A 16,305-nucleotide genomic window follows, 5' to 3' on the forward strand; every position below is an offset into this window, starting at 1 on the left:
AGGGCTTATCGGACTAGCGGTCTTCCAGTGCCTAAAGCAATCAATGCTCACTCTACGCGTGAGGCTGCGCTAGCACATGTCTCTCCGGAAACAATTTGTCGTGCAGCCAGTTGGTCCTCATTTAATCCAGCTGCTCTAACTTCCCGTGATTTTGGGAAGAAAGCGCTGCAATTGGCAGTTTTGTGAATCCTAATAAACTATATTTATGTGCAGTATCCCTCCCTATGAGTGAGTTATTTACCATATGTATGCTGCCATGGAGGCACCAGGAAAACGGAAAATTGAATACTCACCTTTCCATAATTTTCCTTTCCTGGTGCCTATCCATGGCAGCATACGCCCTCCCTTTACGTAATCTGCATTTTTGAGTCTAGTTACAAGAATGGCGTAGGGGGGGGGGGGGGCAGTTATTACTTAAGGAGGTCCTGTGGGTTGGGTGAGAGCAGAGCAACCACCATATGTATGCATGCTGCCATGGATAGGCACCAGGAAAGGAAAATTACGGAAAGGTGAGTATTCAATTTTCCGTTATGTATGCTACGAACATAGAGAGCTGACCAAAATGGCTTCCAAGACACCAGATAAAAAATAAAGGTTCAATCCTTGGAAAGTAAGTAATTTTAATGTCATCGCAGCTTCATATATATATGATATATATATATATATATATATATATATATATATATATATATATATACCGTATATATGGTATAACAATATGGATATCTTTCCACTTTCATATTGTTTAAAAGCAAAATGATATAAGTAAGAATTCCCCTTTACAGAGAATAGGTTGGAAGTAGACAGGGGTATACTCTACATTTCCAAATAAAGAAAGCATATACTGTAACATATATTGGACTAATGGAAGGAATACAATCACAGGCAACTGTTGCACAATAGGCACATATCGAAAAGTAGAGCAAAGGAGCAGGGACATAAGAAAGAGTTTAGCGATGTTCCTGGTGAATAAAACTAGATGAAAAAATAATAAATGCTTTCTTTTCTCTCAGTGGGAAGAAAATAATTCAAGAGGAGGTTGTATACTTCACCGATTGATGTTTGACATTTCGTTAACCTTCTTCTCCAATGACAAATCATCTACCTCTCTGATCTTATCATAAATTGAAATCAGTTATCACATTGCTCCCAAGGGTGAGAAAGAAAATGAACATTTTTATCCATTTTCTTATCTCCTTAAAACTAGTCACATTTGGATAGGTGCACAAGAGGTTTACTTTGAACTATCAACATTGCAAAACTTTGTTAATTGTAATATATTCCATGTCTTTGTTTGTCTATATCCAATGAAAAGAAAATATTTGTTTTACACCTTACCTGTTTTTCCTACAATTTTAAAGGGAATCTTTTATGGGGGAAACAGGGTGTGTTGATCTTCTTCTGAAAATGCTAGATGCTTCATGTCATATGGACCCACTTACTTTTTATGGTAATAATAATTCCAAGTAAAGGGTCAAAGAGTCATGTGCCAGTCTCATATGGATTTAGCCTGAACGCTTAAGGCTAGTACACACTAGCCATTTTTTTTTTTTTTTTGTTCAACCCAACAGAGCTAATGAAAAAAAAAACTGACAGCTCAGGAGAAGCTGCTGCACTAACTATTCAGCGTTAGTACAGCGATCTCCCCTGCTGTTCTATTGTGTTCTGACAGGGGGACAGCTGCCCACCAGAACACTCCAGTTAACCCTTTTAGCCATTGGCTGAGATCGCTGATCCGATGCAATTTGGCAGACCTTTTTCAGTCATGCTCCTTCAAAAGAAGTCGATCGAACAGCCGGCTTCTGCCGAACCCACTGCAGTCAGTACTACAATTTCTATTGAACCAGCCGATGCCGCCCGACATTCGGCCCATGCAGGCTATGGACATCAGCCAAGAAAGTATGTGCATCTGGAGTGAATAAGCTAAAGTAAATTTATCATGAGGAGGGGGAGGCTAGTCTACTTTTTGGGAAAGTAAAACTATTCTTTAAGAAAAATATGCCCTTCAACTTTTTTTTTTTTTACCATGCAAGGAAGTCCACAGCTGTTACTTTATCTTTTGTATCGACTTTGAGCATACAATGCAGTCTCAAAAAAACTTCAAATGATTGTAAAGTCTCTTGTTTTTTTCAAATATTAAACATGTTATACTTACCAGCTTTGTGCAATGGATTTGCATGGGACAGCCCGGATTCTCCTCTTCTTGGGTCCTTCTTCTGTGCTCCTGGCTCCTCCCTCCTGTCGAGTGCCCCCACAGCAAGCAGCTTGCTATGGGGGCACCTGAGCCGAGCTGCAGCTCCGTGTGTCCATTCAATAACATGCGAATAACATTGTCATCAACTGTACCTCAATTTCTTACTTATTCTGGTACTTAAAGTGATACTAAAGTAGTTTTTTTTGTTATAACTACCTCCTTTCCAAGCCTTTTCTGACACTTCGCTCCTACTTTTTTTTGCTAGAAAATTACTTAGAACCCCCAAACATTATATTTTTTTTAGCAGAGACCCTATAGAATAAAATGGTGGGTGTTGCAATTTGTTATGTCACAAGTATTTGCGCAGCGTTTTTTCAAATGCAATTTAAAAAAAAAAAAAAATAACACTTTTATGAACTAAAAAAAAACCAAAACACTAAAGTTAGCCTACTTTTTTGTATATTGTGAAAGATGAAGATAGGCTGAGTAAATTGATACCTAACATATCACGCTTTAAAATTGCGGCTGCCCGTGGTATGGCAGCAAACTAAGTTGCTTAAAATTCTCTATAGGTGACACTTTAAATGCCTTTACAGATTATCAGTTTAGGGTTGCAAGGGAGGTCTGGTACTAGAATTATACCTTTGACGTTCACGATAATACCTCACATGTGTGGTGCTAGCACTGTGTACATATGTGTGCGGGAGTAACGTATGTGTTTGCATTTGAGCGTAAGCATGGTGGGACAGCGACGCTTAAAATGTTTTTATTATTTATTTATTTATTTATTTTTTATACAAATTTTTTTTTTCATTTTTTTTTGTACTAACTTTATTGCTATCACAAGGGATGAACAACACCCCTTGTGACAGCATGGAGCATGACAGGTCCTCTTTATGGAGAGAGTTTGGATTTGGGCTATTAGACCCCAAATCTCTCCTCTGGCCCCCTATGCAGCCAATCAGACCAAGATCGGTCCGATCGGCTGCTTCTTTGGCCTCTGGTGGCCAGGTAAACAAAGGGCGGAACCGGAAGTGACAAAGTACTCGTCGCTCCTGGTTTCCAGGGTTACAGAGAGAAGGTAATGACATCAGTTCCTCTCTCTCTGTACAGGGCAGCCATCGCAGTCAGCCAAATCATTCCCGGGCCTCCGCGATAGGCCTGGAGAACTCGGGAGAGGTGGTGGTGGCAGCGGGAGGGGGGTGGGACCCCTTTTTGCCATCCGCAGAAGTGATTGCGTGGCTAATTAGCCACTCAGATCACTTCTGCCTAGAAGAAAATCGCCAGCTGCAAAAAATGATACTGGGATGATGCCTGTAGGTGCAGACATCATCTCTGTATACCCACTGAAACCTAAGGACATACAAAAATTTGGGGGAAGTGGTTAAAAATAACAAATATGTTATTTATAGTATAAATATGTTATATTTACCTGCTTTGTGCAGTGGATTTGCCCAGAGCAGCCTGGATCCTCCTCTTCTCGAATCCATCATGGCGCTTCTGGCCCCTCCCTCCTGCTGAGTGGCCCCACAGCAAACAGCTTGCTATGGGGGCATCTGAGCTGAGCCACTGCTCTGTGTGTCCAATCGCCCCCGCCACCTCTATCACCTCTTTAGCTCACTGACTTTGCTTGACAACAGTGGGCGCCATTGAATTAGCCAATGAGGAGGGAGAGCCTCGGACAGCCGATTCTCTTGTGCGGCATCGCTGGATTGAGATGGGCTCAGGTAAGTATTAAGGAGGCTGAGGGGGGCTGTTGCACACAGAAGGTTTTTTTAACCTAATTCATAGAATGCATGACGATAAAAAAAACGTTCTGCCTTTAGAATCGCTTTAAAACCGATGAGGATTTAGAAGTCTGGTGAGGGAAATATGGGGTCATATTGGACAATCCTTTGGGGTTCTGTAATCATAAAAATGTTAAGAACCCCTATACTAAAGATTACTTTAGAAATTCCAAAAAACGATCAAACTAAAAATTTGCTTACAAAATAAATCTATGACAGGTCTTTTAGTGATTGCATTAGGCAGCTCTTGTTCCTGTGCATTTTCTAAACCATTTATGACTTTAACATTTGTCTTTTCATCTTCTCCTTGTCATCATTTTACATTCTTGGCAGAGTGCTTAGTTCCTCTGTAACTTACACTGCTAATGGCTTGTTATTTGGCAGTATAGAAATGTTGTGCTATTTTATTAGTATATTTATACATAACTATCCTTATTATGCGGTCTCACTCAGATTTTCTGGCTTGTCAATCATTAAAATGGGTAATGCACAAGCATCCCCTATCCTAGAACTCTGAGACCACACCTTTGTTAAATGTGACTTTATTTTAGAAAACGCTGTCAAAACCTCAATTGTGCCTAAATAACGTTGTAAATATGTCATGGTTATATTTCTTGAAATATTCCTAAGAATGACTGTGAGGAAATGTATGCTTTGGGGGTACAAAGTATCAGAAAGTATAGAAAGAAAATGGATCTTTGTCAGCGCCTGTGAATGCTGAACAATTAGGTTTACTGTGTCATTGCATGTCCATCCCTCTTCCTGAACGGATCCTAGCCTGCAAGATATAATGTCATGTTGCTTGCCAGTAACAAATAATATTGAACCTGTTTCTGGCAGAGGGGCTGATTTACTTGAATGTTAAATGTTGACTAAGCTTAGTAAAATATATAAAGCTGTGTATACATATGCAACATATGTTCCTTAATTCCCTGCAATCCTGTTTACCATGATTCTATGCTTTTAAAGCTGTTTTTTTTGTTTTTAGAAATTGGGGGATTGCTATGTATTGGTGCTTGCTTGGGAGATTCTACCTATTTTATGTTCCAATGACATGCCAGGAAGGAAGGGTAAGCCTTTTTTACCACTACAATTCCTTTATATTGGCTCTTGGAATTTACAAATGCAGCAATTTAGAAATTGGTTTAAAGGTTTAACACTGTAAAACACTTTTTGATAGATAAGTAGCGCATTTTATATCCACTTGCTAACCCCCCTATAGCAATGTGTGCAGGATCACGTATATATACATGATCCCGCATTCCTGCCTGCAGAGGGATGCACGCACACTGCTTCTGCTGTTACATAGTTACATAGTTACATAGTAGGTGAGGTTGAATAAAGACAACAGTCCATCCAGTTCAACCTGTGTAGGTGTGTGTGGCCGTAATCATCTCTCATACCCCTGAATGTTCTGATCCTTGAGATGTACGTCTAAGAGTCTTTTGAAAGCCACCATACTACCCGCAGAAACCACCTCTTGTGGTAGAGAATTCCACAATCTTGTAGCCCTAACAGTAAAGAACCCCCTGCGTTGCCTGAGGTTAAAACGCTTCTCCTCTAATCGCATTGTATGCCCTCGAGTCCTCATGCAATCCCTGTGACTGAGTAGCTTTTTTTCTATGCTGAGATCACCGTTGAGATATTGATAAATTGCTATCATGTCCCCTCTCAGGCTTCTCTTCTCCAGGGAGAATAAATCAAGCGATTGCAGACGCTCTTCATAATTAAGGTCCTCCAATCCCCTAATTAGTTTAGTTGCCCTTCTCTGGACAAGGGCTAAAGGGAAAGGGATAAAGAGTTCCAGCCTGGGGGAAACAAAAGTAAGAAATTTTGTAGATTGCCGCACGACGATTGCAGAAATCTTAAACGGAAGTGGGAGCGGGTACTTGGCTTTGACAGGTATCGGCTCCTCCCTCCCCCCCCCCTGAAAGGTGGCAACGGAGGGAAGGAGGAAGCAAACAAGCGGAGCTTCCCCTTTTGTGTGGAGCTTCACTTTAAATGAGCTTTTGTTTGCATCAGAGCAAATCTGTCAGCCCGCTGGATGTGCGGCAACATCGCGAGCACCGCAGCCCTGGCCACCCACAGCACACCGCGCCGAGCCAACCACCACGAGCGATGCACTCCAAAAACAAACCCAAAGCCAGCTCGGACCGGCCGAGCCAGAGGTAGTAACATCATCAGCCCACCTCTCTGACTCGGCCAATCCGAGCCGGCCTTGAATTCACTTCCAGAACACATCGCCCACAGCGACCGGCACAGCTCTGCACGCTGCACGCAGCCAAAGCCACGGCACAAACAGCACCACCGCACATCCAGCGGGCTGACCGATTAGGGACGTTCGTTTTGGGCCAGATTGGCCCAAACTAACTATGTAAAGTAGCTGTGATAGTTCACAGCAGAAGCCAATCTGTAGGTGCCGGGCACTCAATGGCGGCCGGCACCCGCTGATTGTCTGGCAGACTCAGAATGGAGCTCTGCCTATATAAATAAGGCAGGAGTCTGTTCTGACCGGGGGGAAGGGATAGATTCTGTGTTCCTGCTAAGCAGGGACTCAAATCCATCTCTTCCCCTAGTAAAAGCAGCAGACATAGCAAACACAAACACTGGCTAGGCACACATTTAACCCTTTGATTGCCCTAGATGTTTAACCTCTTCCCAGCCAGTGTCATTAATACAATGTATTTTAGTGTCACTGGTTCCCGCAAAGTGTCAAAAGTGTCAGTTAGTGTCCGATTCGCCGCCACAATATCACAGTACCACTCTAAGTCACTGATTGCCACCATTACTAGTATAAAAATAAATAAATAAATACAAATTCCAGTATATATCCCACAGTTTTTAGACGCTATAACCTTTGCGTAAACCAATCAATATACGCTTATTGGGGGGTTTATTTTACCAAAAACATGTAGCAGAATATAAATTGGCCTAAATTTATGAAGAAATATGTTTTTTTTTCATTTTTTTTATCAGGTGTGTTTATAGCAGAAAGGAAATACTTTTGTTTTTTTATTGTTTTTTTTTTTTTTTAAATTGTCTGTCTTTTTTTGAGCATGTGGGCTTTTTTTCAGCAGCCCCTGAACTTTACTCAATGTTATACTATGGATATATGTACCATTATGGTGCCTGGTGATCTTGCCAGCAATACACTTCCTGCCCTTCCCCAGTGACAACACTTACTCCCTATTGAAGAGCAGCACCATTATCCTATGACATAATTACAGAGCATGCCCCCCTTCATCTCCAAAATGTAGGGGAGGTGTTCTGTAGTGCTCAGAGAGCTGGGGATAGTGGAGATCAGTGTTTCTCAACTCCAGTCCTCCTGGAGGAAGTGTATTGCTGGCAAGATCACCAGGTGAAAATAAAAGGAAAATAGCCTGAGAAAGCCTAATGCAGACACCACATCCAAAGAGTACACTCACGGAGGAGGGATAATAACTGTTTGCAGGTCCGTCTTTAATATTGATTGGACCCTGGGCAAACATTTTCTTGGGTCCTCCCAAATGCACTTATCAAATATTTGCAGGCAGTGCAGGCTCAAGAGGCAGCTTCTTTGGGCCCCACAACAATGACTGGGCCCGGGGCAGCTGCCCCTTATGCCCTGCGTTAAAGACAGCCCTGGCTGTTTGGGTGGAGAATGAGTACGGCTCTTAAAAGAGAATTTTGGCAACCATCAATTTCCAGAACATTGAACCCATCCTCTTCTCCTATCTGGAGTCATATCTGGAATCCATCCAGCATTCGCTAACTGATGGAGGTGTGGGATATCGGGTCATCATTCAAAGCTCTGTACAAGGCTTAATTTATATGCCAATCTGCTAAGTTTTTTTTTTTTTCTGAAGGGGAGAGGAACTCACGTGGTATGGTGAAAGGGTCACAAGCTTGGATTAGCCTGATTTCCTCCAGACAACATAGCGGTGTCACCAATCCATGAATATTATTGATCAAGCGGTGGACTTTTTATGTGAACTGTTTATTTGTCATTCGGACATCTGTTTAAATGCACAGACTACCGCTGTGCTGTGCACTGCTAGTGCAGGTGTAATTAATTAATTCTTCAGCACCTTTGGTTTGGTTTAATATTTTATATCGATAGTGGCCGCTGACGTTTAACCTTATTTATACATTTTTAAATTCAGATATTGTATTTCATTTTGTGGCGCTAGGTGTGGTTATACAGTTTTTACTGTCTCCCCATTTATTTTTGATTATTTATTATAGTAGCCTTAACCTTCTATTGCCACTGAATATGTGACTCTTTGCATACCTTACTTTTATATACATATATATATATATATATATATATATATATATATATATATATATACATATATACTGTATATATATATGTATATGTGTATATATATATATATATATATATATATATATATATATATATATACATATATATAGTTGTGTGTTATGTGTTTTTTCTACTTATTTAGTGTGTGTTTCTCCTTCCCTATTCTCTTATTTTAACTATGAAATTATGTTATTTTTGTAGAACAAATGATATGATATTTTCTACTTTTATTGATCTCAGCGTGTTCTATATGTTCTCAGTGAGAGATTTCTGCCTTCTTGCTCTGCTACATATTGTCAACAAAGGGATTTCTCCTTACTTTTTACTCAGCCGAAAGTAAGGAAAGATTTTCACAAGTGGAAACACAGAAAAGTATAAAAAAAAAAAACCTTATAAGGTTCTACATCTAAAACTACAAAAAAAAAAAAAAAATCCAATTTTTTTCAGTCTTTTTAAAGCCACATAGAAAAAAGTTCCACTTTTACGATTAATTGATAACTATGAAGTTTTACAGAAGGAGTGTTTCTAAAAAATATATGAAGAAATGTGGATAGATCTGCTGATTTTGATCTCAGTAACATTTCAGAATAATCACAGACAGATAAATGTCATAAAGAAAACTCTTACCTGATGGGTTGGCTAATAGTAGAAGGGATGCAGATGGCACAAGATAGACTGTGAGCATCCAAAGAACTGGCCTCAGTAGTCGATGTTCCCACAAGTAAAAAGGACTCCCTTTCATTTCTGCTGTCAGACTATAACACCAGGAATCATACATCTCCCTCACCCAGGGAGATAACCCCAGACCTGAAGAAAACAGAAAATACAATTTCCTAAAAAAAAATAAAAAAATAATAAATTTTAGAATTAAAAGACAAATTCACTCAAGTTATGATTTATATTTGGGTGGAAAATAAAAATACTTACCCATAATATCACTATTCACCTCTACTTATATTGCTTCTGACTAATACTGCATCAGACGTCAGAAGCCACCATAAGCATAAATGATGAGGGCATTTGCAGTACAGCAGACCTTTAGATTAGACTGTAGAAAAAGATATATAATTGTATACGCATCTTAGAAATCAATAATGGCCATTTTCTAGACTAACTGGCAAGAAATAGTCAAACAACTGGCATAGGGGGCTGGACACTATACCAGGGGGAATGTAACAAAGCGAAGAAAGAAATTTATAAAACCATTGGGTGTGGTGCAGTGATTTAAAAATGCTTAAAGTGAAACATTAAAAAATGGGAAAATTACTTTAAGTGCTTTAATACCGGGCACTTTTACCCCCACATTTACCCCCTTCCTGCCAGGGCCAATTTTCAGTTTTCAGTGCTCTCACACTTTGAATGACAATTGCGCTGTCATGCAAAACTGTACCCATAAGAAATTTTTATCATTTTTGTCCCACAAATTGAGCTTTCTTTTGGTATTCAATCACCACTGTTTTTTTTTTTGCTAAATTAACAAAAGCAGACTGAAAATGTTGAAAAAAAAAAAACGTTTTTCTTTGTTTCTGTTGTAAAATTTTGCAAATAAAAAAATATTTTTTCATGCTACATTTCCTTGCTGAAAATAACCCAAATCATGGTATATTATTTAGTCTGTAGGAAAGTTATAGAGTTCACAAACTATAGTATACAGTATATATCTGAAAATTGATCAATCCTGTTGTACTGACACCCATTTTTGACACCCATGATTTGGGCCATCTCATTTCTTGAGGCCTAAAAACACCAGAACAGTACATATACCGCCAAATTTTCACAATTTTTTTTTTTTTTTTACATAGTGTCCCCAGTGCAGTGCAGCGTCATCATATAACTGGTGTGGTGGTGATCAGGTACACTGACTGGTGACAGTATGTTAAAAGAAATAAAAAATTGTGAACATTAATTAATTTACTATAGTAACACTGTACTACTCTGGAGAAATGATCAGGATTTCTTTTTCTTTTTTTTTGTACAGAGTATGATTCCTTATACCAGTGAATTTTATTGGTATAAGCAACCATTTTTACTAAATGAAATGGAATAATTCAATATCTTTTGTTGTGATTAGCTGTGATTGGTCAAAGCTAATCACATGGCACAGATGGGCTGTAATTGGCCCTGTCTGTACCATGTGATCACTGTATCCAATCACAACTAGCAACACAATTGTATACAATGGATAGCATGAAAGGAAGCCATCCATTGTTTACAATTGTCATGTGATCCGCTGTGATTGGCCACAGCAAACACATTGTACTGTCCCTTATCCTTCATGACATCACTGACCAAATGCACTGTTAGATGCCACTGCACTACTGCTGTGCTTAAATTATAAAATGTTTCAAGTTAAACCTTAAGTGTCATTAAACCCATAATACCAAACACACATGGATCATTATTAAATGCAATATAATAAAGCATACAGTGCATCCTGAAAGTATTCACAGGACTTTTTTCCACATTTTGTTATGTTACAGCCGTATTCCAAAATGGATTCAATTCATTATTTTCCTCAAAATTCCACAAACAATACCCCATACTGACAACATGAAAGACATGTGTTTGAAATATTTGCACATTTATTAAAAAATACAAAACAAACAAAAAAATCCCATGTACATAAGTATTCACATCCTTTGCTCAATAATTTATTGAAGCACCTTTGGCACCAATACAGCTTCAAGTATTTTTAAGTATGATACTTCAAGCTTGGCACACCTATTTTTTTTGCAGTTCCCCCATTCTTCTTTGCAGGACCTCTCAAGCTCCATAAGGTTGGATGCACAGCCATTTTCAGATCTCTCCAGAGATGTTCAATCAGGTTCAAGTCTGGTCACTGGCTGGGCCACTCAAGGACATTCACAGAGTTGTCCCGTAGCCACTCCTTTATTATCTTGGCTGCATATTTAGGGTCCTTTTCCTGTTGGAAGATGAACCTTCACCCCAGTCTGAGGTCCAGAGTGCTCTTGAGCAGGTTTTCATAAAAGAAGTCTTTGTACATTGCCGCATTCATCTTTCCCTCAACCCTGACTAGTCTCCCAGTTCCTGCCACTAAAAGAATCCCCACAGCATGATGCCGCTACCACCATGCTTCACTGTAGTGATGGTATTGGCAAGGTGATGAGCAGTGCCTGGTTTCCTCCAGACATGACGTTTGCCATTCAGACCAAAGAGTTCAATCTTTGTTTCATCAGACCAGAGAATTTTGTTTCCTATGGTCTGAGAGTCCTTCAGGTGCCTTTTGGCAAATTCCAGATGGGCTGTCATGTGTCTTTTACTGTGGAGTGGCTTCCGTCTGGCCACTCTACCATACAGGCCTGATTGGTGGAGTACTGCAGAGATGGTTGTTCTTCTGGAAGGTTCTCCTCTCTCCATAGAGATGCTGGAGCTCTGTTAGAGTGGCCATCGGGTTCTTGGTCACCTCCCTGACTAAAGCCCTTCTCCCCCAATCGCTCAGTTCAGCCAGGCAGCCGGCTCTATGAAGAGTCCTGGTGGTTTAAAACCTCTTTTATTTACAGATAATGGAGGCCACTGTGCTTACTGGGACCTTCAATGCTGTAGAAATGTTTCTGTACCCTTCCCCAGATGTGTGCCTTCATACAATCCTGTCTTGGAGGTATACAGACAATCCCTTGGACTTCATGCCTTGGTTTGTGCTCTGACATGCACTGTTAACTGTGGGGCCTTATATAGAGAGGTGTGTGCCTTTTCAAATCATGTCCAATCAACTGAATTTACCACATGTGGACTCCAGTCAAGTTGTAGAAACATCTCAAGGATGATCAGTGGGAACAGGATGCAACTGAGCTCAATTTTGAGTGTCTTGGCAAGGGTTGTGAATGCTTATGTACATGTGTTGTTTTTTTTTTTTTTTTCTATTTCTAATACATTTTTAAAGATTTCAAGCAAACTTATTTTGGGTTGTTATAATGGGGTATTGTTTGTAGAATTTTGAGGAAAAATAAATTTAATCCATTTTAGAATAAGGCTGTAACAGAACCACAAAATGTGGAAAAAGTGAAGCACTGTGAATGTTTTCTGGATGCACTGTATATAGGACAGATTCAAATAAGTGCCCCCAAATACCCTTTTCTCTTTTTTTATACTTCGATCACATAACATCTGCAACTTCACCTCACAGTACAATCTGGGGGAGGAGCAAGCGAGAACCCTTTGACCAGGCCAGGGACAAGGGGTGGGTAGAAGGGTGGCTGCCCTGGGTGCAGCATGTATTGTAGGGATAGGAGTGCCGCAAGTTTCATCTACTATAAGGCAGAGAGGAGTAGTAAAGGCATCACTACTTCTGTCAGCCCTGTACTGGTAGTGGCAAGGAGAGGAGGAGAGAGCCAGGAGGAGGCTGGGCTCTCTCTTCCCCTCCTTCTCATAAGCATGCACATAATGAAGGGGGGGCACAATTTGGCATCTTTGCCCTGGGCACTGAATGATCTTGTCCTGGCACTGCCCCTGGCAAAGCTGCCCAAGCTGATTGGATAACATGGAACAGGAAGCCCCATTAGTCTTTCCCGCTAACCGCAAGTATGCTGACACATAGATCATGTGGGGCAGAAAGAAGGGGGGGAGAGGGAGGACGTGCCATTCAATGTGCTGGAGCAACCCCACAAGTGACAAAAGCCCTCATGTGAAAATGACTACAAGATATTGTGTCTATGGTACCGAACCCTGGTAGATCTCCATCGGATGTACCCTTCCTTTCCCAAGTGTTGGCGGTGTGGGGAAGTGCTTGGTTCCCCATTACATATCTGGTGGGTGTTAGAGTTTCTTTGAATAAAAAATTATATTACATAATTTCTCTAAATTTAAATTATGTAAGATTGTCAGATAGGCCAAAAAACAGCATCATGTGAAATGTTTCCCAGTAAGTGGTAAAAACACCTTGAAGAGTTGTTTGCCAAAGCAATGGAGTGAGTTTATTCAGTAAAAGACCCTAAAAAACACTCATGGTAAACAGGTGACTTCTCGAGCAATGACAATGGGCCATGTTAATCTGTAACCATGTAACTGAGGACATCACCCTCGCCATTTACACTTGCCATTCAAGCTACTTTCTGGGAAGATAAACAAGAAACAAACACAACTAGCAAGAACAAACTATGGGAAAAGTTTATTTAGATTAAATATGGACCCTCTATATTCTAATGGTATGAAAACAAAAAAATTCAAAACATCATGGAATTTAGTGCAACTGTTAATTTTAAGGCCCTGTTTACACCTGTTTTTCAGCTCGTAAAATGCTCATCTCTGAAGTCTCAAAATGCTCAACAAGCAATATCCCATTTATTTCAATGGCCCCTGTTCACATATGATCGTTTTATTGCCTGAAGCTCAAAAAAGTACATAAGCTTCTTTTTTGACGGAATACAAGCGTTTTTGTTAGAGGTCACTGCCTGGCTCCAAACACTTGCAAAAAACACCTGAAAAAATGCCTGAAAAACACCTTAAGACCCCTTTCACACATACCGTCCATTTGTCCGTTTTTCATCCATCTGTCGAGGGATGAAAAAACGTACATCAATGCATCTCTATGTAAAAACGGATGACAACGGATGATCATCCATTAACATCCGTTTGCATCCGCTTCCGTCAATGTCCGTTTTTTGGAACGGATGAATGCCCTATTTTTCATCCGTCAAAAAAAGTCGGATGAAAAACTCATGTAAATGGACAAAATGGTCAGTTTTTCATCCATTTTGTAGTGGATGTAAAAAAAACGGATGAAAAAACGGATGAAAAACGGATGAAAAACCGAAACATTTTGACGTGACTGAACTGATGAACTGAACAAACGCCCCAAAAAAACGCCTGAAAAACGCCCAAAAAACGCCTGAAAACGATACGCTCAGGTGTGAATGGAGCCTTAAAGATGAGACACTTTTTAATATACATTATATAGATCCATGCAAGATATACAGATTCAGTCATGATACTTTTTATGTTTATAGGTGATTGCAATCTTTACAATAGGAAATATGTGCATTTCATTATTTTTATTGGATGAAACCATCAACACTGTTGGGGCACATTTATTTTTGGTAAAATTTGACTGGAAATATGGAAATATCATTGAAAAATACCTGTTTCTATATACAAGGGATCAAATTATCTAAAAAGAGTTCAGTCATAATCATATCATATGTTTGTTTATTCATAATCATTATTGTTAGCACTATGTATGCTTCATAATTTAGACATACTCAATTAGTAGTTTAAGTATACAAATTTTTTTCTGTGTATAATTAAACTGGTTGTAAAGGCACAAGGTTTTTTTTTACCTTCATGCATGAAGGTAAAAACCTGTGTGCAACAGCCCCTCCAGCCCCCCTAATACTTTAAGAGACAGTATTGCTGCGCTAACTAATAAATGAAAAACGTAATAATGATAACAAATGGAAAGCAGCCACACAGAATCTGGAATAATAACAGATCAAAAATAGAAATACAACAAGCAATGTGGCGCTAATCCTAAAAACATCCCAAAGTAGCTGGACTGAAAAGTCTGTGAAATGTCCCAAACCGCCAGGAAAGGTGCAAAGCTGTGAATCCGGGAAACCACCACTAGACACCCTGTTCACACCGCCTCTTACCAGATGGGGATGATCCCATAACAGAGATCCAATACGCCCAAATCTTATAAGAGCCCAAGGCAATCCTCCTCCCGATAAACCAGGATTCAGAAAAATAACCATGGATTGGTGTGGGACAAAAAACAAAACACCATCATAGAGCAGACCGTATTATTTTTAATCATAGCACATAAGGATTAAGAACACTTACAAATTAGCAGATAAAATCGAGCATCTCAGCACATTTCCAGTGCTCCTCTCCGTATGTCCCGCTAGGCTCCACAGAACCACCCAAAAGATGGCCGCCGCGTCTCCTCCGTGTAAGCGTGCGTGAAGGGGAGTACCGCCCGACGTACGTTTCGTCGTAAGCAGACGTCGTCCAGGGGCGCCCACAAACCAGATATCCCTTAAAGCTTAAAGTGGGCTATTTATATTCCTATTTATATTCCCACTTCCGGTTATCCGTTCCACATTCGTTTGTTTGCGACTTCCGTTCTGTGGAACGCATGTGTTTACATACGGTTTCCGGTTTGTCACAAGGATTCCTGCCCTCCTCCATCGCTATTTATAGCGAAGAGCGACGAAACGTACGTCGGGCGGTGCTCATCTTCACGCACGCCTACACGGAGGAGACGCGGCGGCCATCTTTTGGGTGGTTTATGGAGCCTAGCGGGACATACGGAGAGGAGCACTGGAAATGTGCTGAGATGCTCGATTTTATCTGCTAATTTGTAAGTGTTCTTAATCCTTATGTGCTAGCCTATGATTAAAAATAATACGGTCTGCGCTATTATGGTGTTTTGTTTTTTGTCCCACACCAATCCATGGCAATATTTCTGAATCCTGGTTTATCGGGAGGAGGATCGCCTTGGGCTCTTATAAGATTTGGGCGTATTGGATCTCTGTTATGGGGATCATCCCCATCTGGTAAGAGGCGGTGTGAACAGGGTGTCTGGTGGTGGTTTCCCGGATTCACAGCTTTGCACCTTTCCTGGCGGTTTGGGACATTTCACAGACTTTTCAGTCCAGCTACTTTGGGATGTTTTTAGGATTAGCGCCCCATTGCTTGTTGTATACCCCCTAATACTTACCCGAGCCCCATTTAGATCCAGCAATGTCCACAAGAGCCTTGCCTCTCCGGGGACACGCACTCCTGATTAGCCATTTGCTCCCGCTACTGTAAATCACAGTCATTGAGCCAATCAAGAGACGGAGGAGGTGGGGCCGAACCGCAGCTCTGTGTGTGAATGGACACACAGAGCAGCAGGTTGGCTCGGGTGCCCCAAAAGGAAGCTGCTTGCTGTGGGGGCACCTGACAGGAGGGAGGAGCTAGGAGCGCTACTTTTCTTTTTCCCTTTTTTTTTTCTTTATGCTTAACGACTTCTGGACTGGAAGGTTTTACCTGTCTTAATGACCAGGCCATTTTTTGTGTTA

At 40.5% G+C, this 16,305-nt stretch overlaps 1 protein-coding gene across 1 annotated transcript in view; it reads right to left on the reverse strand.

Moving 5' to 3' along the window:
• SSC4D (scavenger receptor cysteine rich family member with 4 domains) overlaps positions 1–9,029 on the reverse strand; it is a gene marked incomplete at its 5' end in the record, with an annotated part of 66,472 nt that extends 57,443 nt beyond the window's left edge. Inside the window, one exon of the mRNA XM_082244324.1 lies at positions 8,915–9,029. Coding sequence (XP_082100450.1) covers positions 8,915–9,029 — 115 coding nt within the window. The remainder of the gene's footprint in view (positions 1–8,914) is intronic.
• Positions 9,030–16,305: the final 7,276 nt, after the last annotated feature.

This window comes from Pelophylax lessonae (assembly GCF_965119305.1).
Source record: "Pelophylax lessonae genome assembly, chromosome: 2".
Lineage (NCBI taxonomy): Eukaryota > Metazoa > Chordata > Amphibia > Anura > Ranidae > Pelophylax > Pelophylax lessonae.